The 20,720-nt window shown below is 38.6% G+C and overlaps 1 protein-coding gene across 7 annotated transcripts; it reads right to left on the bottom strand.

Moving 5' to 3' along the window:
• Positions 1–845: 845 nt before the first annotated feature.
• On the bottom strand, positions 846–19,529 carry LOC144629492 (galactosylceramide sulfotransferase-like). 7 transcript variants are annotated; one of them, XM_078487712.1, is made up of 4 exons: positions 19,417–19,529; positions 5,739–6,085; positions 3,965–4,012; positions 846–2,306 (listed from the first exon to the last, which is right to left on the bottom strand). In XM_078487712.1, exons 2-4 carry the CDS (start codon positions 5,915–5,917, stop codon positions 1,010–1,012), a joined length of 1,524 nt encoding a protein of 507 aa, XP_078343838.1. In that variant the 5' UTR covers positions 5,918–6,085; positions 19,417–19,529; the 3' UTR covers positions 846–1,009. The 7 variants fall into 7 exon arrangements, with proteins under 7 accessions (XP_078343838.1, XP_078343842.1, XP_078343837.1 ...); XM_078487716.1 differs by lacking the exon at positions 3,965–4,012; XM_078487711.1 differs by lacking the exons at positions 3,965–4,012; positions 5,739–6,085; positions 19,417–19,529 and adding exons at positions 14,828–14,875; positions 16,774–17,098.
• Positions 19,530–20,720: the final 1,191 nt, after the last annotated feature.

Below are 20,720 nucleotides of genomic sequence, written 5' to 3'. Positions count from 1 at the left end.
AGAATTTTCAAAACTCAGACATGCGACAGTAAAAGTAAAGCTACAGAAAAAGACCTCCTGAGAGGAAAAACAAAATCTTCACGTGCAAAAATACAAACTTGTACATTTCCTCTTGGCCAATACGCAAAAATTCAAGTGAATACGCAGACCAACTTTCGGTCTTATCGCGTGCACTTTTGTGCTTTTTTCCGACAACGTTTCTCGAATTAGTTGTATACGGGCTTCTACTATTTGTACATTAATTTTGTTTTTGGATCGAACTTGAAAATGACCGGCGTGGAACGGTCGAAACGTCGTTCTTTTTTAATGTGCATTTTAATGTGCATTGAAACTAGGAAATATTAAAAAGTAGGAAACTATATATTAGATCATTTATTTCAATTTCTGAGTCATAAATATTTAATAAATCATCCCAAATCATCATAAACCATCCACCCGCACACAAATGACGGCATTTTTAAATTGCAAGATGCCTTAAAAAGATGAGAAATGTGGAAAAACATATAAAACATAGTATTCAGGTATCAAAACTCCTCTGGCTTTGAGTTTCTAGAACTCAACTATCTACTTTTTAAAGTATAAATACCAATCAAGTAAAGAAAATTCCTCCTCGTTCCCAGCATCTCTCTTCCAACTTCCCATTCTTGTCCCCATAGCTCTTTTTTCTTCTCTTAGCCGGCAGGGCCTTGGCACGAGAAACAAAGGGCTCTGGGGTGACACTGAATTTCCAGTCCTGGATTCTAGGACTTGCGGTCTTCATGTATGTAGTCGTGATATTGGTGAGAGAGTCAAAATAATGGCGTTTTTGACTTCCATTTAAGATTACTTTGTTTCAAACAGTCTCCAGAGCCCTTAGCTTCGTCTCTCGTGCCAAGGCCCCGCCGGCTAGAAGAAACCAAAAGTGCTATGGGGACGAACTTCCCTTCATCTCTCGCCCCAGGGGCGGGAGGAAGATCGAGAAAACCTGGGAACGAAGTTGGGGTTGTTTTATAAATTTTCATGTTCCTTTTTAAACAGGTTCATATTTAAAATCACTAGCAACGTCCCAACTAACTTTTTCTTGATCATCTTCATTTGGCTCTGCACGGAAAATACCTTTTAATCTCTCCGTCCGTTTATTCCTTAAATAAGCCAGATAATTATTTTCTGTTCTGGTCATTCTTTCGCATTTTGCTTTTACATCTGGTGACAAATCTGACCTTAATTTAAATCCCTTGGCCATTTTACTGCCATACATTCTTTGAGTGACCATTTCGTCTGTAAAACACTGACTCTTCAATTCCGCTTTCATCCGACGATACGTTGCAAGGTCCTCCTTAAAACTTTCCCCTTCCATTTCGATTTTGCGCCAAAAAGTTTGGTTAAAGTGATCAAAAAGCAACATGTCCGCTTTGTTCCATCTCTTGATGTTTTCTATCACGTCGTCGCTAAAGCCTGCAGCTTTTTCTTTGTCGAGCCTTTCGTTGCTTTTCATATAAAGGACATCTTCAAATTCCCAGCAAAGCAAGCGCTTTAGCAGGACAGCAGACTCATCGAAATAGTCCGAGACCATCACTAGATCAAATTCTTTGTCCAGAAACTCAATGTAATCTTTGACAGCTTGAGCGTCCTGATAAAATTTGTAGTCTAGTCCCAAGTCGAACGACTGAGGATTTCTGGCCAAGCGTGAAGCTCCTGTCCTGGTAATATCTTTATACTCTATTCCTTTCTTGAGAAATGCCTTTAAAGATTCATTCGGGTCGTTCCCGAATCCGTAAATTTTGCCAATACCCATGTAGTTAAATACTGACTCAAACTGTTTGACAGGGTTTCGAACTATTGTTACGTACTTACTGGCGTCCTTTGGGAAAAGATGATGCATGGTTTTCTTATTAAACCTTGTGTGGCTTGCCAGGAAGTTTGGTCGAGTGCCATCAAAAGCCATCGCTTGTCCGAGGCGAAAGCGCGTAGGCCAACCTATTAACGTATCGCTGCCGAGGACAAAAGAAAGGCTGTGAGCGTCTCCATAACGGAAGAAGATATTGGATACAGTGCTGGATCCTGCTTTGTGAGTTTTGAGGAATAGGACATGTTGAGCTGGAGAACACTTTTGATTTGTGTCCTGGTTTTCACTTGATACACTTGCGGCTTGGTTTTCACTTGATGGACTTGATGCTTGGTTTTCACTTGATTCAGTCGAGGCTTGGTTTTCACGTGATGGACTTGATGCTTGGTCTTCACTTGATGCACTTGTGGCTTGGCTTTCAGTTAATGCACTTAAGACTTGGTTTTCACTCGATGCACCTGTGGGTACGTTTTCACTCGTCCTGTTAAAGGGAAATATTTATACCTTATTAACCAAGCCCAAGGTCCACACTGGGAGAATATCGGTTTTAGGTAATTTAATTTTCAGGTCTCAGGTAATTTAATTTTTTAAGATACAGGGCCCCTATGGAGACCAGCCTTAGAGCTGAATGGGCCACCCTGTGTAAATAAAGTTTTACTTTACTTTACTTTAGTATGGACCGACGCACCCGGGGGGAGGGAGGGGAGGTACTCAAACCCCTTACCTTTTTATAAACCATTTTGACAGAAATTGTACACTTTTATTCTACCTTTTACTGAAAAAGGTACCCCTTTCATATACCTGAAAGACTTGGCATTGACTTAAAACACGACGTTTTCTTGTCATTTTCATGTAGTGCTTAACAAATTGAAATAATACAGCCATAAATTGCATCTGTTCGAAATAATTTAATTAAAGGCCCTTTGAAAAACCTAAATGACAGATACCTAAACTTGTGAAATCCCTACTCTTTTATATACCTAAACCCTTAAAAAGGTACCCCTTTCTGGCGGAGCCTCCCCGTATAGGCCGTTATAGGAAGTACCCCTCCCCCCGGGCCAACGCAGCGAGGTCTGTACAGAAAAGACCGAGACCGACATTCTTCCAGTTCGGTCCCAGGCAAGCTGGTTAATAAGAGATTTATTACACAGCAGATTAAAAACAATTGGAAAAAAGGTATCGGGCTGGTGATAAGCATTATGATTGGTTGATTTTAGCTATTGGCTCTTTTAGTTGCCTTAGTCGTGCAACAAGTATTGTAAATGGTTTGAACCCAGGAGTATCAGTAGTTCGTATAGTGTGATCTTCCGGGTGAGGGTAAATCTGAAAAGAACTGTTGACAGTTGTTGGTGACTGTTGCTTTCGACAACCTGAGCAGAACTCATCTTCAGAGTCAAGTAAAAAGTTGTTATCAGACGATGATGTTATAATTGATTGACTGATTAGCCAGTTAAGCAGTGATATTATTGGCTGTACATATAAGACTCGTATTAGGTCAGTTGGTCAGTTTTGATCCGTCTATTGTTGGTCAAATTAATTGTTAACTGCTTTAGTAGGGCCTTTGGCTATGAAGTTAATGGTCAGGAAGTTAGTGAGCCAGGATTAAGGCACAACTACATTTATAACTTAGATTTAAAGAAAGCCACATCAGGGTTCTCTATCCTGGTCGAATTGGAATTTGGAAATGTTTTTATTTTTTGCGACGTTTTAACTCCTTTTTTTCTGATGTACAAAAATTCTTTGAAATCGAAGAAAACCTCGAAAAAGAAGTTTTCTAAGGTAAAAAACTCCAAGGAAGTAATAATAAACCAAAAATAAACAAGAATGGCTACGACTGCGAAAGAATAAGACGGATTAGATACGGCAAACTTGAAAAAAATGGCCAAATTTTTTGAAGATGTGTGGTCAATGACGCACTAGTTCTTTTAAATGAGTTTCTTATTCAACACACTCTCAGCCTATCATTCTCAAATGACAAGGCAAAACGTGATTAAAGGTGTGTTGTTTGCTCGGCAGAAAAATCATGCTAGGACAAAACAAGACAAAAACAAAAAGTAGTAAAAGCAATTAAGTAATTAGTAACTTAGTAATTATTCTAGCGCATATCATTTCAGTTAGTAATTACATGTACTAGGTTACCTGTTAACATGATCAACAGTTTGGTTAGATAAAAAGTGGTTCTTGAACCTAAGACAACAACAATATAAACAACAGTTAACTACACCAAATTTCTAATAAATGGGGGGGGGGGGGAAGGGGAGCAGATCCATTTTATGGCAGGATTAATGGAAAGGCAAAGAGAAGTTTGCAGTTAAACAGGGCATAAACACAAGACCCACGATCTTACTAGTAGTGATGCCGGTGCAAATGCTTCACAGCTGGGCCTAGTTGTCCAAAGTATGACTGAGCTAACTTGGGACTGCTGTGAATTTGAATTAAAAAGCGACTTCTGCCCAATTTTCATCTTGGCCAGTCACATATATTTGACCGAAGTTTGACAGTTACTTAATAAGTCGAACTTCACATGTGCCGAATGGAATGGATAAGTTATGGCTATGTATTTGTAATTATAAGAGGGGTTGTGAGGGGCGAGTGAGCTTTCATGAGTGCAGTGAGGTATGACATAACACTATGCACTGTCTTGCTCCAACGCTCAAACTAAAACAGTAAGAATTTTAAACAGTCAGTGAGCAGCATTGAGCTGTCAATTTAATGGGCTGATACCGGTACCTGCAGGAGCTTATACAATGTAGGTGAGAATGGGGCGGGGGGGGGGGGGGGGTGGGGGAGGAGGGGCAGGAAGACAGCATTTCATAAAAAGCATGATATGTGATAATGGACAAAAGGGACAAACAAGGGAGATTTAAAAAGATAGAGATGCCAGCTCCCAGTAGCTTCATACTTCAACATATTTAAAGAACATTTACACAGGCATCCATAAAAAATCATAGGATTAAGACTGTATATTATATTAAATTTGAGGGACACTTTTGTAATCTACATGTTTTGACAGAATATGGAAAACAACTTAGTTAAAGCATTTGGGCATACAGTTGTATTTTTATAATTGGACTCCCCCCTGAAATTGAATTATTACGTTATCGGTAATGACATAACTTAACAGACAACTGACTTTCCAAATTAAGGAGAAATTACCTTTTTTCCTTTTTACAAACAAAATTTACAGCAGCAAAATACAAGTTTGAAGGGGACTGTAATTTTTTTTTCCTCAAACAGCGCCAATCCCACAATAGTGTACTCTAGATCAGACACTGAGCATGACTGCTAGTTTTGGAAATGACAGAAAATAATGACATAAACTTTAGTCTGGGGACCTTGACGATTGTGAAAGATGCACAAAAGCAGACGCATAAATGCATAATCCATCTTAGGCATACAATAGATCTAGATACCGTAAATGCAGTTAGTTGGTTTTTATCAACTTGAGAAAACAATAGCAACTGCTACACTTGTACACTAGAGGACCAGTAGAATTACAAGCTTATGAGAGCTGCTACACTACTGCTGGGCAGTGGTGCTTACTGCAAAAGCTTATCATTAAGCTTCCCTCTCTAATCAGAGTTAGACACCCTGATTTACAGTGTACATCTTTGGGCATGCAGGTTTCCAAATTATTTTTGCCTCAATGCTTTGAGTTGTCTTGTTAGTGGAATTCAAATTTTTTATCGCTGAAGCAGACTTAAAACTGCATTAATATTATTTTTTGTTTTGTCACTTGTTTGTTTTTGTTGTTGAAACTCTCTCTTAATGATTTTGAATGTCTAAAGGGGAATTTGTGCATTTTGAAATTATCCTAAGGTACATGTACTTAACTTTAGGCATACCGTTCATTTTTTAGGTTAATATGTCCCTTTTTTATATAACAGCAATGACAAACAATGATTTTGCTTACCGTTCAGTGGCATTTCTCATGCGTTGTAAAGTTTTGCGGAATGTGTGGTGCAGCGTTGTTTTCCAAGAGTCCCCAAGGTCACCATTATCAAAGACTACAAAATTACCAATAGTTACAAAGCACAGAACCAAAAGAAATCCAAACACTGTCCACCGACGTGAAGGCGAAGTCCCACTCATTACTGCAGCCCCAGGAACCTCCACCAGAGAGATGACAATGTCCTTGTTGGCGTAACAACTTCTCCGGTTTACACTTTCAGTCAACCTTAGTATGACAGCTCCATCAATGCTCACTTTGCTCCAAGGCAACAAGGCAATTCAGTTTACTCCTTTGGAGATTTGAAAAACCTGCATAGAATTGTAAAATAAGGTTTAAAAATGTTAATCAATCATTCTCAGGATTTTCTTTAAGTTTTCGAGTGGCCATACATGTAGATTTCCATAAAGAAGGTGATATTGGGGCTAGTCTAGAGGAACAATTTGACGGCAACATTTAATATGGCGGGCAACTATGGAATTTTTAGTATTTTCCTGCTACCGTAGCAAGATTTATTCAATAAAACAGTCTTGAACATTACTCTCCTAACCTGCTTTTGGGTTAGAAATCTATAAAAGGCTATAAGAACAAATTTTTATTTACATATCAAGTTTTGCAGCCAAACAACTTTGACCCTCGGTCACATGTGTGATAACTGAAGTAGCCGGTAAAACCGTGCAGAGTAACCGGTGGCGTTTACCTGCTGCCAGCTCTTATATGCAACCAGGCTGCATTCTTGGGTTGCACGTGACATCATTGCCACCATGCCGTTGTTATTAGAATCTCTTGGTTGCAAAACATTTCCAACAAACACATACAGTACAAATTGTCATAATTTTAAACAAATAGTAACTGAAGTACTGGATGTACATGTATGTAGTGACTTTGTACATGGGTGGAAAAACAAAGACCAAACAGAAATAAAATCTAAAACTGGCATTTACAAATTGGTTGCGAGTGACTACAGCTATACATCATGGGGGGGGGGGGGGATAGAAATGAGGTCTGGGACCGAATAGCGATGTTCTAACAACTCGCAACGTGATTAATTCACAATATAGCCAGCGGTTTTTGGACAATGATGCAGCCAATGAAAATCATATTTCGCTGCGTATAACAGCGTTTAAGACATGGATTCCAGATCACACTTTTTGATCAGATGGGGCTAGGAGAAAAACTGATTCTTCTATTCAAGTTTGCTTTATAGTGGGTGAAATATTGATATCCAAAGGATAAATATCATTTTGATTTGATTTAAGCTGTAAAATCATAGAACGTCACAAGAAGAAATCAACTTGTGAAAGAAAGAAATAAGGAAATACCTTTCGCTGAAAACAGATAACCGTTAATTTGTTTTCTTAATCTTTCCCTTGGCAAAGTGTTGTTCGGTGCCTCCTTAGCTCTTACGCGTACGGCTAATGTCAGTTCACAGAATGAAAAAAGTCATCGGTTAACTGTAATTAACCCACCAGGTTTGAAATTTTAATAAGATGAAATGTCAGTAGACGGCTAAGGGACAGAGTTCAACCTGTAAAACGAGGCGGAATATTTTAAAGTACCTGCTTTCTGGTTCCCTGGCGTATTATGTTTTCTGACGATCTTAGCTCTAAACGGGAACAACTCAAGTTGTAACTTTAAATTTTGAAAATTTTTCTAGTAGATGGCAATTTTTTAGGCTGGCACCAACACCTTTCTTCACGAAAAGTGACTGAAAAATATTTTTCTCACATGAGGCAGCTACCTGTAAGAGTTACACTTAACTGGTATTTATATGAGTTGTGATCACGGAACGTTAACTTGACCACTTTTAACTTATTATTAACATAACAAACTGCTACACTCTCCAGATTGGCATAATAAGAAGCCTTCATTTGTGTCCGTTATTATCTAAGCGAAGGCGATTAAAATGATTTTCACTTAAATATGGTTACATAAACCACTATTTTCTCAACATAAAAAGTTTTTTCTTGTCATAGCTTAAGTAAATTCTTTCAGGCAGTATTTGAGCAGAGTAGACACTTTTAAGAGGGTCTCAATGTGGCGGTGCCTTTTACGGTTAACGGTTAAAATTTTGGCTTTCTGACGGCTAATGGTTAATTTATTTCCATTACAGTTAAAAGAAGTTAAATATATTTGAGGTTTTAGGCCATTCTGGGACGATGAAGTGATCAATTCTGTTTTATTTATAATTACTGATCAATTTTTTACGGTTAACATAATTTACGGCTAACGGTTAAAATTTTCCCAGTTTTACGCCTAACGGTAAAATTTCAAGTTGGCCGTTCTACGGGTAACGGTTTTACCCCATTGTGACCCTCGTAGGTAACTTACCTTTTGACACTGTGAAAGTTTTGCTGATTTTCTTTATCGCGATTCGAAGAATAGGAAAAACTGGTCTGGCAAAAAAAAAAAAAACTGTATCGAAACACCTTAAATGCCTCCGTTCCGTTTGATCCCATGCAGGGGTTCACCACTTCTGTCAGTAGAATCGAGTAAAATGCGTTCAGTGTCGGTTTCTCGAATACGTAAGAAAAGCCCCGTAAATGTTCCATAAATTTAGTCATGGTGGAAGTGGCTAATCCTGTTTCAAGGTAAAACCGAAATTAAATCGTTAAGAATATTTGTCCTGGAACTTCTCTCCCTGAGAAGCGATCGAAAAACTCCTGGAAAAACTGGAGCTATAGTGGCTTGTCGTGTCAGTGTTGCGGTTCATTTTTTTGATCTTCTTTCGCAATTTCGAGGGTTTGTTATACTCTGGCGGTTTAAGCCAATTTTGGGAGTCGGTTTGCGGGTACATTCTCATTTATCTGGCGGTATAGGGTCCAAAGGAGAAAACGAAAGCTTTTTGCGCTCCGTAGAAAGAACAAAATATGGTGGTTTGCGGGATGTACGACCTCCTATAATGGATAGACCATCTATTTGTCCTATTTCGGCTGCTGTTTGAACTATTCGATGCTGTTATGTATCAGTCAATTCCAAAACCGCCCATCCCCCCCGGGCATACCGCGGGCATTTGACTCGAGGTTAGCTCCGTATAGCCGGGAATTTGACGCAAAACTTCGCCCACCAAGTGGGGGATTTGACCATCAAAGAAACAAGAGTCAGCGGTCACATGCAAAAGCATTTCATCATCCTTTCATTCAATGCGACTACGAATGTTCATGGTAATCGTGCTATTCCGCCATTCCACCTCTGTTTTTGTTACGGTACCCTTTTTGCCTTTATTAATGGTAAACATTAAACTGTGGGATTTGTTGTCAGAAGACAATTTTCTTCACGGTTTTATCAATAAGGCTGAAACTCAGGCTAGAAAGCAGACACGAGTGAGAGGAAGAGTATTGGGCCAATCAGCACACAATAAATGTTTCTAAACGGTCACAAAGCATGTCTCTTGCTAGAACAATGCATAGAGTTTATTTTCCTTCTATACCAGAAAATTATAACTTTTAAACAAAAGAGGGATTTTTCTTAAAATTTTGCTCCCGATTTCGTTGAACAGTTTTAATGCTTGCTGCATAATTTCAGTGTTAAAAGCTGACATTTATGACGCCCAGTTCTAAATGGCCAGGAATGCAATTCGGGTCAAGAGGCAGCTCTCGCACGAATGGCTCGCTACCCTAGTATAGAAAAAACAACAATGCCCCTCGCCCCCATAAATGTCATAAATCGGGGCTACACTTAAGTAAATAAAGAAAAAATAATTAGTCATTTTAATACTTTTTATTCTATTCAGTGCCTTTCTTTCTATTTTTTGCGCCTTTATTCAGATAGTTTTACGATTTAAAATGTTGTCCTTCATAACTATTCATGCTATCCACACCATTTTTTATTAAACCTTTTCAAATCCCGGTAAAAGTTACAGTAAAATGTATGGGAAAGAATCCCGATCTAACGATCTTCGATATAACGGCATCCCCGATATAGCGATGACAATTTAGCAGACCAAACGTAAAATCTTTCCCGATATAACGGTACAATCAGTACACAGTCACAATTTAAGGAAAACATCGAATTTAATTCAATAACATTACAGTAATCGAGAAATCTCTAACGCTTCTGTAGACAGCTTTGTACGATGATATACGAAAATGATACAGCTGTGTTCTAAGCCTCTTTTTCAACTTTATACTCTTTATCCTCCTTTAATAAGCAGTAAAAAGTACTTGTCAGGTTTACCCCAATATAACGATATTTTCAGTTATTTCACGGTCATATCGTCATATCGGGAGTTTCGATATAACGAGTTCTCGATATAACGATATAATTTTACTGCTCCCTTGGTATATCGTTATATAGGGGTTCCACTGTACGTATACAGCTAATTCGAGAAACGTTGTCGGAAAAAATCACAAAAGTGCACGCGACAAGACCGAAAGGTAGTATGGGTAGAAGTAGAGAGTTACTGCACGTGCTGAATACTAATAAGACGGCGACATGACAAACGCGAATTTACACGTTTTCTTTCTCTTCAGACATGTGGAAACAACGTACTTTTAGCCACGCTAAATTTTAGAGGAATTTTCAAAACTCAAAGACATGCGACAGTAAAAGTAAAGCTACAGAAAAAGACCTCCTGAGAGGAAAAACAAAATCTTCACGTGCAAAAATACAAACTTGTACATTTCCTCTTGGCCAATACGCAAAAATTCAGGTGAATACGCAGACCACCTTTCGGTCTCGTCGCGTGCACTTTTGTGCTTTTTTCCGACAACGTTTCTCGAATTAGCTGTTACGGCTTCTACTTTTGTCTTGCCCCCTGGAACGGTCGAAACGTCGTTCTTTTTCAATGTACATTTTAATGTGCATTGAAACTAAGAAATATTAAAAAGTAGGAAACTATATATTAGATCATTTATTTCAATTTCTGAGTCATAAATATTTAATAAATCATCCCAAATCATCATAAACCGTCCACTCTCACACAAATGACGGCATTTTTAAATTGCAAGATGCCTTAAAAAGATGAGAAATGTGGAAAAACATATAAAACAGAGTATTCAGGTATCGACACTCCTTTCGCTTTGAGTTTCTAGAACTCAACTATCCACTTTTTAAAGTATAAATACCAATCAAGTAAAGAAAATTCTACCTCGTTCCCAGCATCTCTCTTCCAACTTCCCATTCTTGTCCCCATAGCTCTTTTCGCTTCTCTTAGCCTACAGGGCCTTGGCACGAGAAACAAAGGGCTCTGGAGACACAGGATTTCCAGTCCTAGATTCTAGGACTTTCGGTCTTCATGTATGCAGTCGTGATGTTTCTATATATGTATATATAGAGAATCATGGCTATTCTATTCTATATATATTCTATATATATATGTTTTTGACTTCCGTTCAAGATTTTTTTTGTTTTAAACAGCCAATCAAAAAATTTAAATTAATTCAAAAATCCTATGTCTCCAGACCCCTTCGTTCCTCGTGCCAAGGCCCCGCCGGCTATTAAAGAGAAAGGAAAAGGGCTATGGGGACGAGGATTCCAACTTCCCTTCATCTCCCGCCCCAGGGGCGGGAGGAAGATCGAGAAACCCTGGAAACAAAGTTGTGGTTGTTTAATAAATTCTCATGTTCCTTTTTAAACAGGTTCATATTTAAAATCACTGGCTACGTCCCAGCTAACTTTTTCTTGGTCATCTTCATTTGGCTCTGCCCGGAAAATACCTTTTAATCTCTCCGTTCGTTTATTCCTTAAATAAGCCAGATAATTATTTTCTGTTCTGGTCATTCTTTCGCATTTCGCTTTTACGTCTGGTGCCAAATCTGACCTTAATTTAAATCCCTTGGCCATTTTACTGCCATACATTCTTTGAGTGACCATTTCGTCTGTAAAACACTGACTCTTCAGTTCCGCTTTCATCCGACGATACGTTGCAAGGTCCTCCTTAAAACTTTCCCCTTCCATTTCGATTTTGCGCCAAAACGTTTGGTTAAAGTGATCGAAAAGCAACATGTCTGCTTTGTTCCATCTCTTGATGTTCTCTATCACGTCGTCGCTAAAGCCTGCAGCTTTTTCTTTGTCGAGTCTTTCGTTGCTTTTCATATAAAGAACATCTTCAAATTCCCAGCAAAGCAAGCGCTTTAGCAGGACCGCAGACTCATCGAAATAGTCCGAGACCATCACTAGATCAAATTCTTTGTCCAGAAACTCAATATAATCTTTGACAGCTTGAGCGTCCTGATAAAATTTGTAGTCTAGACCCAAGTCGAACGATTGAGGATTCCTGGCCAAACGTGAAGCACTTGTTCTGGTAATATCTTTATATTGTATTCCTTTCTTGAGAAATGCCTTTAAAGATTCGTTCGGGTCGTTACCGAATCCGTAAATTTTGCCAATTCCCATGTAGTTAAAAACTGACTCAAACTGTTTGACAGGGTTTCGGACTATTGTTACATACTTGCTGGCGTCCTTCGGGAAAAGAAAATGCATGGTTTTCTTATTAAACCTTGTGTGGCTTGCCAGGAAGTTCGGTCGAGTGCCATCAAAAGCCATCGCTTGCCCGAGGCGAAAGCGCGTAGGCCAACCTATTAACGTATCCCCGCCGAGTACAAAAGAAAGGCTGTGAGCGTCTCCATAACGGAAGAAGATATTGGATACAGTGCTTGATCCTGCTTTGTGAGTTTTGAGGAATAGGATATGTTGAGCTGGAGAACACTTTTGATTTGTGTCCTGGCTTTCGCTCGATGCACTTGAGGCTTGGTTTTCACTTGATGGACTTGAGGCTTGGTTTTCACTTGATTCACCCGAGGCTTGGTTTTCACTTGATGAACTTGAGGCTTGGTTTTCGCTCGATGCACTTGTGGCTTGGCTTTCAGTTAATGCACTAAAGACTTGGTTTTCACTTGATGCAGGCGTGGTCGTACTGGCTTGTACTTCTGTCCTGTTAAAGGGAAATATTTATACCTTATTCAAGGGGCTATGTCACGCAATTTTAGGCAATTTCGGCACTGACCAGCTGTTCATAGAATTAACTGAAATATCACAATAACGGCTTAAAACTGTAGAGGAATTCAAAAGAAGCACAGAGAGGCCAAAAAGGGGCATGGATGGGGAAAATTCGAGAAGATTAAAACGGATTGCATTCGGGTTAACTTGAAAAACGTCCGCCCGACATATTTTCAAGTTTATCTCAATTTGTATGAAAGTGTCATTTATGGCAATACTCGAAAATCATTCTTGTCTGTTATTGCTACTCTATAAATCCGAATGCAAATAAAGTTTATTGTTAGTGTTGTTGTTGTTGTTATGTGGCCGTCATTTTGCTAATAAAAGACTTTTGCTCTGTCAATTTAAAGTTTAGAGCTCTTAATTAACGAAAATAAATAGAATTGCCTAAAATACCGTGACCTAGCCCCTTTAACTAAGCCCAAGGACCACACTGGGAGAATATCGGTTTTAGGGCTTGACAGTACGGACCAAGCGCAGCGATGTCTGTACAGAAAAGACCGAGGGCTAATATTCTTCCCAGGACGCTCTCCAGCAAGCATGATTAATAAATAAGAGATTGAGAGCAGTTTTCAGAGAGTGTCGTAAAACCAAAGCCAAAGTTGTTACTCTAGCCAATCACAAAGGACACACGACAATCCCGTGAACCAATCAAAACTCAAGGCAAATACATGTAGCTGACGCAGAACGCGGGAAAACGTGCGCGAGCGAGACACGATTGGTTTTGGTTTTAGAAGAAAAAGTGGTGCGAGATTTTTAAACCAATCACTGAGCGTAGTAATGCAAAAGCAAAGCGAACGCAAATTACTTTCGACACTCAAGTGAAAACCGCTCTAAAAAGCATTATGATTGGTTGATTTTAGCTATTGGCTCCTTAGTTGCCTTAGTGGTGCAACAAGTATTGTAAATGGTTTGATCCCAGGAGTATCAGTAGTTCGTATAGTGTGATAGTCAGGGTGGGAGTTAATCTGAAAAGAACTGTTGTTGGTGACCTGAGCGGAACTCAACTTCAGAGTCAAGTTAAAAGTTGTTGTCAGTGGATGATGTTATAATTGATTGACTGATTGGCCAGTAAGCAGTGATATTATTGGCTGTACATATAAGACTCGTATTAGGTCAGTTGGTCAGTTTTGATCCGTCTATTGTTGGTCAAATTAATTGTTAACTGCTTTTAGTAGGGCCTTTGGCTATGACGTTAATGGTCAGGAAGTTAGTGAGCCAAGATTAAGGCACAACTACATTTATAACTTAGATTTAAAGGAAGCCCCATCAGGGTTCTCTATCCTGGTTGAATTGGAATTTGGAAATGTTTTTATTTTTTGCGACGTTCGAACTCCTTTTTTTCTGATGTATAAAAATTATTTCAAATCGAAGAAAACCTCGAAATAAAAGTTTTCTAAGGTAAAATAAAACAAAGAAGTAATAATAAACCAAAAAGGAACAAGAATGGCTACGACTGCGAAAGAATAAGACGGATTACAAACGGCAAACTTGAAAAAAATGGCCAAATTTTATGAAGACGTCCGAGCGCGCGCAATGCTTTGAGACAAACAAAATTTAAATGTTGTGCATGCGCAGTTGATCAAAAAGCTGCGAGCATTTGATTGTCTTTCCAGAAAGGCACAACTTCTAACGAACTGGTCATTAGAATTTTAAGATACTTTGCAAGGTTGTGCTTTAGAAAGCAAGAAAACTGTCGATAACAAAAAATTTGAAATTTAACGAAGGAATTAAATTTTTTAAAAAATTCTAGGACATTACAATAAAACATAAGGCTGCGAAAAATAAAAATTCCCTCTCTTAAAACTTAACTACTTTGACAGTGCAGGTCAACTGCAACAGTTTGGGTGTGAGAGCAATATATAGGATATGTACTCCAAAGATCAGAAAACTGTGTTCAGCCACCTTAAATGAGTTTCTTTTTCAACACACTCTCAGCCTCGCATGCTCAAATGACAAGGCTTTCAAACGCGATTAAAGGTGTGTTCTATGTTCGGCAGAAAAATCATGCTAGGAAAAAAGAAGACAAAAACAAAAAGTAGTAAAAACAGTTAAGTAATTAGTAACTTAGTAATTATTCTAGCGCATATTATTTCAGTTAGTTATTAGTTTACCTGTTTACATGATCAACAGTTTGGTTAGATAAAAAGTGGTTCTTGAACCTAAGACAACAACAATGCAAACAACAGTTAACTACAACAAATTTCTAATAAATGGGGGGTGGGGGGGGGAAGGGGAGCAGATCCATTTTATGGCAGGATTAATGTAAAGGCAAAGAGAAGTTCGAAGTTAAACAGGGCATAAACACAAGACCCATGATCTTAGTGATGTCGGTGCAAATGCTTTACAGCTGGGCCTAGTTGTCCAAAGTATGACTGAGCTAACTTGGGACTGCTGTGAATTTGAATTAAAAAGTGACTTCTGCCCAATTTTCATCATGGCCAGTCAAATACATTTGACCGAAGTTTGACAGTTACTTAATAAGTCGAACTTCACATGTGCCGAATGGAATGGATAAGTTATGGCTACATGTATGTATTTGTAATTATAAGAGGGGTTGTGAGGGGCGAGTGAGCTATCATGAGTGCAGCGAGATATGACTTAACACTATGCACTGTCTTGCTCCAATGCTCAATCTAAAACAGTAAGAATTTTAAACAGTCAGTGAGCAGCATTGAGCAGTCAAATGGGCTGATACCTGCAGAAGCTGATACAATGTAGGTGAGAATGGGGGGAAGGGGGGGGGGGGGGCAGGAGACAGCATTTTATAAAAAGCATGATATGTGATAATGGACAAAAGGGACAAACAAGGGAGATTTAAAAAGATAAAGATGCCAGCTCCCAGTAGCTTAATCTTTTTTAGACTTACTGTCAATCGACATTCTGTCAGACCAACACTATAATCAGTGTCTGATCTGGAATTTCTGTCAAGGGGGAGGGGGGGGGGTAGGGCAATATGCCCCGGTATATTAATTTTGAGGGACACTTTTGTAATCTAAATGTTTTGACAGAATATGGAAAAGAACTAAGTTAAAGCATTCGGGCATACAGTTGTATTTTTTTAATTGGACTCTCCCCTGAAATTGAATTATTAAGTTATCGGTAATGACATAACTCAACAGACAACTGACTTTCCAAATTAAGGAGAAATTACCTTTTTTCCTTTTTACAAACAAAATTTACAGCAGCAGAATACAAGTTTGAAGGGGACTGTAATTTTTTTCCTCAAACAGTGCCAATCCCACTATAGTGTACTCTAGATCAGACACTGAGCATGACTGCTAGTTTTGGAAATGACAGAAAATAATGACATAAACTTTAGTCTGGGGACCTTGACAATTGTGAAAGATGCACAAAAACAGATGCATAAATGCATAATCCATCTTAGGCATACAATAGATCTAGATACCGTAAATGCAGTAAGTTGGTTTTTATCAACTTGAGAAAACAATAGCAACTGCTACATTTGTACACTAGAGGACCAGTAGAATTACAAGCTTATGAGAGCTGCTACACTACTGCTGGGCAGTGATGCTTACTGCAAAAGCGTATCATTAAGCTTCCCTCTCTAATAAGAGTTAGACACCCTGATTTACAGTGTAAAATGTACATCTTTGGGCATGCAGGTTTCCAAATTATTTTTGCCTCAAGGCTTTGAGTTGTTTAATTTTGTTAGTGGAATTCAATTTTTTTGGCTGAAGCAGACTTAAAACTGCTCTGACTTTTGTCCAGAGCTGTGCTCTAGCAGAGCCCGGGTGCCACAGGCGACCTACTTTTGTCTTTGGGCGACTTGTATTATTTTGCTATCATAAAAGCTTGTATGGGCTGGGCATCCAAGATTTCTTACATGAGAGCATTCGGGCACCCTGCAATTACTCTAAGAGCACAGCTTTGTTGTCACTTGTTTGTTTTTGTTGACGAAAGTCTCTCTTAATGATTTTGAATGTGCATTTTGAATTTATCCTAAGGCACTTAACCTTAGGCATACCATTCACTTTTTAGGTTATATGTCCCTTGTTTAATAACAATAACAACAATGACAAACAATGAATTTGCTTACCGTTCAGTGGCATTACCAATGCGTTGTAGTGTTTTGCGGAATGTGTGGTGCAGTGTTGTTTTCCAAGAGTCACCAAGGTCGCCATTATCAAAGGCTACAAAATAAGCAATAGTAACAAAGCACAGAACCAGAATAAATCCAAATATGGTCCACCGCCGTGAAGGCAAAGTCCCAGTCATTACTGCAGCCCCAGGAACCTCCACGAGAGAGATGTCAATGACCTTATTAGCATAAGAACTTCTCCGGCTTACACTTTCAGTCAACCTTAGAAAGAAAGCTCCATCATGCTCACCTTGTTCCAAGGCAATTTAGTTTACCCCTTTGGAGATTTTGAGAAACCTGCATAGAATTAAAAAATAAGGGTTAAATATGTTAATCAACCATTCTCAGGATTTTCTTTAATTTTTTGAGTAGCCAGAGGTTTTCATAAAGTAGACGGTATTCATGCACAGATCCAGACCAGTTTCCACCGTTTTATGGAAATCAGTCAATCTCGTGTCTGGGTGGCTCAAAATACCCGGAAATGACATTTCAGGGAGTCAACATCTAACACTTTTCCCAGTGTCAAGGATGGACGGCTTTAATAATAATTATCATGTAAAAGAAATATTTTGATTGTACATTTATTTGAAAATAGTTGGTATTCCCATGCTGTGAAAGGCTTCACTTCACTGAAGCCATCATGTCTTGGAAAGAAAGGTTAGAAAATTTTTTATATACATGAGGGTATGCTATGTTTTAGCCTTTCTAGGAATATAAGGTCTGTTCCAAACGTCATGCTAATGCTGTGCTGCACAAATTGAAGAATCAATTTTGACTTAAGCATGGCAGTAGCGTAACGTTTGAAACCATTCAGTTTGGCACAACTACTTAGCATGGCAGGTCTTGCCGCGCAACACAGGCTGCAGTAGCACAACTTGATCTCAAATGGCGCGTTCTTGACGTGCGGAACTAAATTCAAAATTATTTTAATGTGTTTTAAGTTATTTTGCAGCTTTTTGTCGTTTCTGATATAGTTTGAATATTTTGGCGCGACTGCATTAAATTCGCCATTTGTAACTACTGCTATTGTTGTGCCACTGCCAGGCCAAGTGCATTTGAGTTCGGCACAAGAGGCAGCATGAAGCAGGGTCATCCTACTTCCTTGTTTTCAAACAGGCACTTATGTTTTGATATGTTGCAGAAATTGTGGGCCAGATTAATGAAAGCACACTAAAAAACATCACGAAAGCCAAATATTACACCAGCAAAATAAGATATCAAGTCTAATGGTGTTAATAGGACCTTTAAAGAAAAACAAACGATAAATAGATAAATGAAATTGAACATGAGTTGCACTTTGGACTCTCATGTCCTCTTTTTGAAAATTAAATGTTACGTTTTTAAAACTTCTTTTCAGGCACAAATAGAAACTAATACCATGGAAGCCGGAAAGTTAGTTTGCTTTCTTTGTGTTGAATGAGGTTGTCTAGACTATAGACTGAAGACCTATTGTATGGTAGTGAAAGCATAGCAACTGAAGGCTATTCACTGACATGCAAATAAAGCATTGTCTGAAGAAGAAGAATATTGAATGAATATAATGGATACCTTGAATGTCAGACCATCAAAAGGTAGTATAATAAAATATAGTATCTCTCTGAAGTGCAACACCCCGCCGTGGGAATTTACTTTCCAGGTTTGCAGTCAAAATACACTGATAATTATCCGCCCAGTCAATGCAATCGTCAACCGCTCTCAACGTACCAAATTTTAAACAGCCTTCCTCGCTTTCTTGTCACGCTTTTGGTGTTTTAACGAGATTATAAGGATCTTTAAAACTGCCTGATTCACCATTCAGCAAAGCTTACTCTTTGTCTCATTTGGCGGATATTTAAATTTTCAAACAAATTTCCTACACCATGCCGCAGCCAAGGAAAACTTCACACGCGTTGTTTGCTCAATACAAACACAAGTATACGTGTCACGCACGTATATACTTTGTCTTTGCAGGAATAAATTACAAATTACAAATTATATATAGTGTATTTTGCCACAAATGGCGGAACAATACACAGCCATGGCCTAGACTTGGCTAATATAGATGATATAAGCCCAGAATTCTGATAATAAATTCGGAGAAGACCATGATTTTTGCTGACAGGAGCAAATATATTCGACACGTTTTGGTTCGTGCGTTTCACAAAAAATACGAAACAGCGTTAGTAGCGTTCGAGATTTCTTTAAAAGATGGCCGAATTTACACCTTTTGTCTAAAAAATAAGTTTGCTATAGTGACACGACAGCAATCTCTCCAAAACACAATTTGGCGTTGAATTTTTCCACACTCGAACTGTATTTCTCGTACGGCGGAATCGATCATGCTGAAATCCTGTTGGTTTATAAATATACAACATCGGTTTTGCGTTCTCAAGTGTTCCCATTATAAAATCAAAACCACTGCGATCTGGGAACATCGTAGCATTATAAAGAATGGTAGTTACGATCCTCGATGGTTGAAGCAAGCTTATAAAATTGTCGGAAATATATATCAACTTTTATACTTTCGGCGCGTCGGAGTGGTGTGATAGAAATCGCCGGTGTATTTTAAAGTGAGTCTTTCATTTAGGTCAATATAGAACTAAAGTTAATATGGATACTTACAACGTCCTCGTGATAAAGTCGCATTTACCACCTTTTAGCAGTTTCAAGCTAGCTTCTTTCTCTGTTATTTTCCAGTAAAAACCGGTCCAACGCTCGAGATCGGAATATTTTCTCGTACCATGTCAGATCACCTCCCAAAGGAATCATGGGTAAAGTCGAACAGTGAACTCCCGTGGGGCTGGGGGGTAGGTAGGAGTTAAGTCGGGGGCCCCCAACTGGTGTTCTAAATATGACCTGCGAAATTGATCAATGCTGTACATGTCATTGTTAATAAAAAAGGAACGCAAAATAATATAAATAAAAAATATATAATCACTTCTTGTTTATTAAAAGGACTTCACGTCTGGTTATCATTCATAAGGTACGGACTGTAATTTTTTTGGCGGGGGTGGGAGTATGAAAATATTGAAAAAAAAATTGTTTGCAGGGCCTAGAAAGACAAAATAAATTGTTTGCAAACACGATATGTATAACAAAACTTAGGTGGAATTTCAAAAAAAAATGTCTGTAGAGGTGCATAAACTAAAACAAAAAGTTTGCCGAGGACAATTTTTCATACTTCCCCACCAAGGAAATAATGGTCCGCCCCAAGCGTCTTTTTGCGTCGTGTCACGTGTCTAGACACGTTACTTGACATAGGGGTATGTACGCGTAAACATTCCAGATTCTAGGAATGCATTCACTTCTTCAAAGCTGTTTTAGGACGCCTAAATAAACGTAGCCATAGCATCCTCACAATGAGTTAGGGATTCTGGGATTTAGCCCTTTTAAATTGATTTTGCAAAGTTCATTTCGTTTATTCGTTGTCTTGCTTGACTTGTTGGTAGGTCGCTCAGTGGACACTGTTTTGCAAAGGGTTGAATTCTTTTTGAGATATCCTGGAGTACTTTTGTGAATGAAAACCTACTTTTTAGGTTAAAATATATTTTTAACCTCAAAAAGTCCCATCAAGACGCAGATTATACGATAACATTGTAAGCAAAAAGCTCGCGACCGTCTTCACGGGAGCTGGAAACAGGAGAAACTTGCGTGCGCGGTGGTGTGAAAATTTCCGACGACAAAGAAAAAAGTGAAGAACAAGGAAAATATTAACGAACTCGTACCCAGGGTCTATCAAGCGTTGAAATCCATGCAAAATGACGTCATAAAAAACCATGGTTACGAGGTTAAGAACTGGCTCAAGCTCATGGCATGGTCGATTTGCCATGTTTGTAACTGCTGCAATCTGGGCTGTTTTAACAGCCCAGATTGCAGCAGTTACAATTTAAAATAGCTCCTTATTTAAAGAGAGATTTGCACGATGA

This window comes from Oculina patagonica, chromosome 11 (genome assembly GCF_052425735.1).
Source record: "Oculina patagonica isolate OP01 chromosome 11, crgOcupat, whole genome shotgun sequence".
Taxonomy (NCBI): domain Eukaryota; kingdom Metazoa; phylum Cnidaria; class Anthozoa; order Scleractinia; family Oculinidae; genus Oculina; species Oculina patagonica.
Note: the sequence above shows the minus strand (reverse complement) of the source record. Positions and strands in the feature narration are given on the sequence as shown.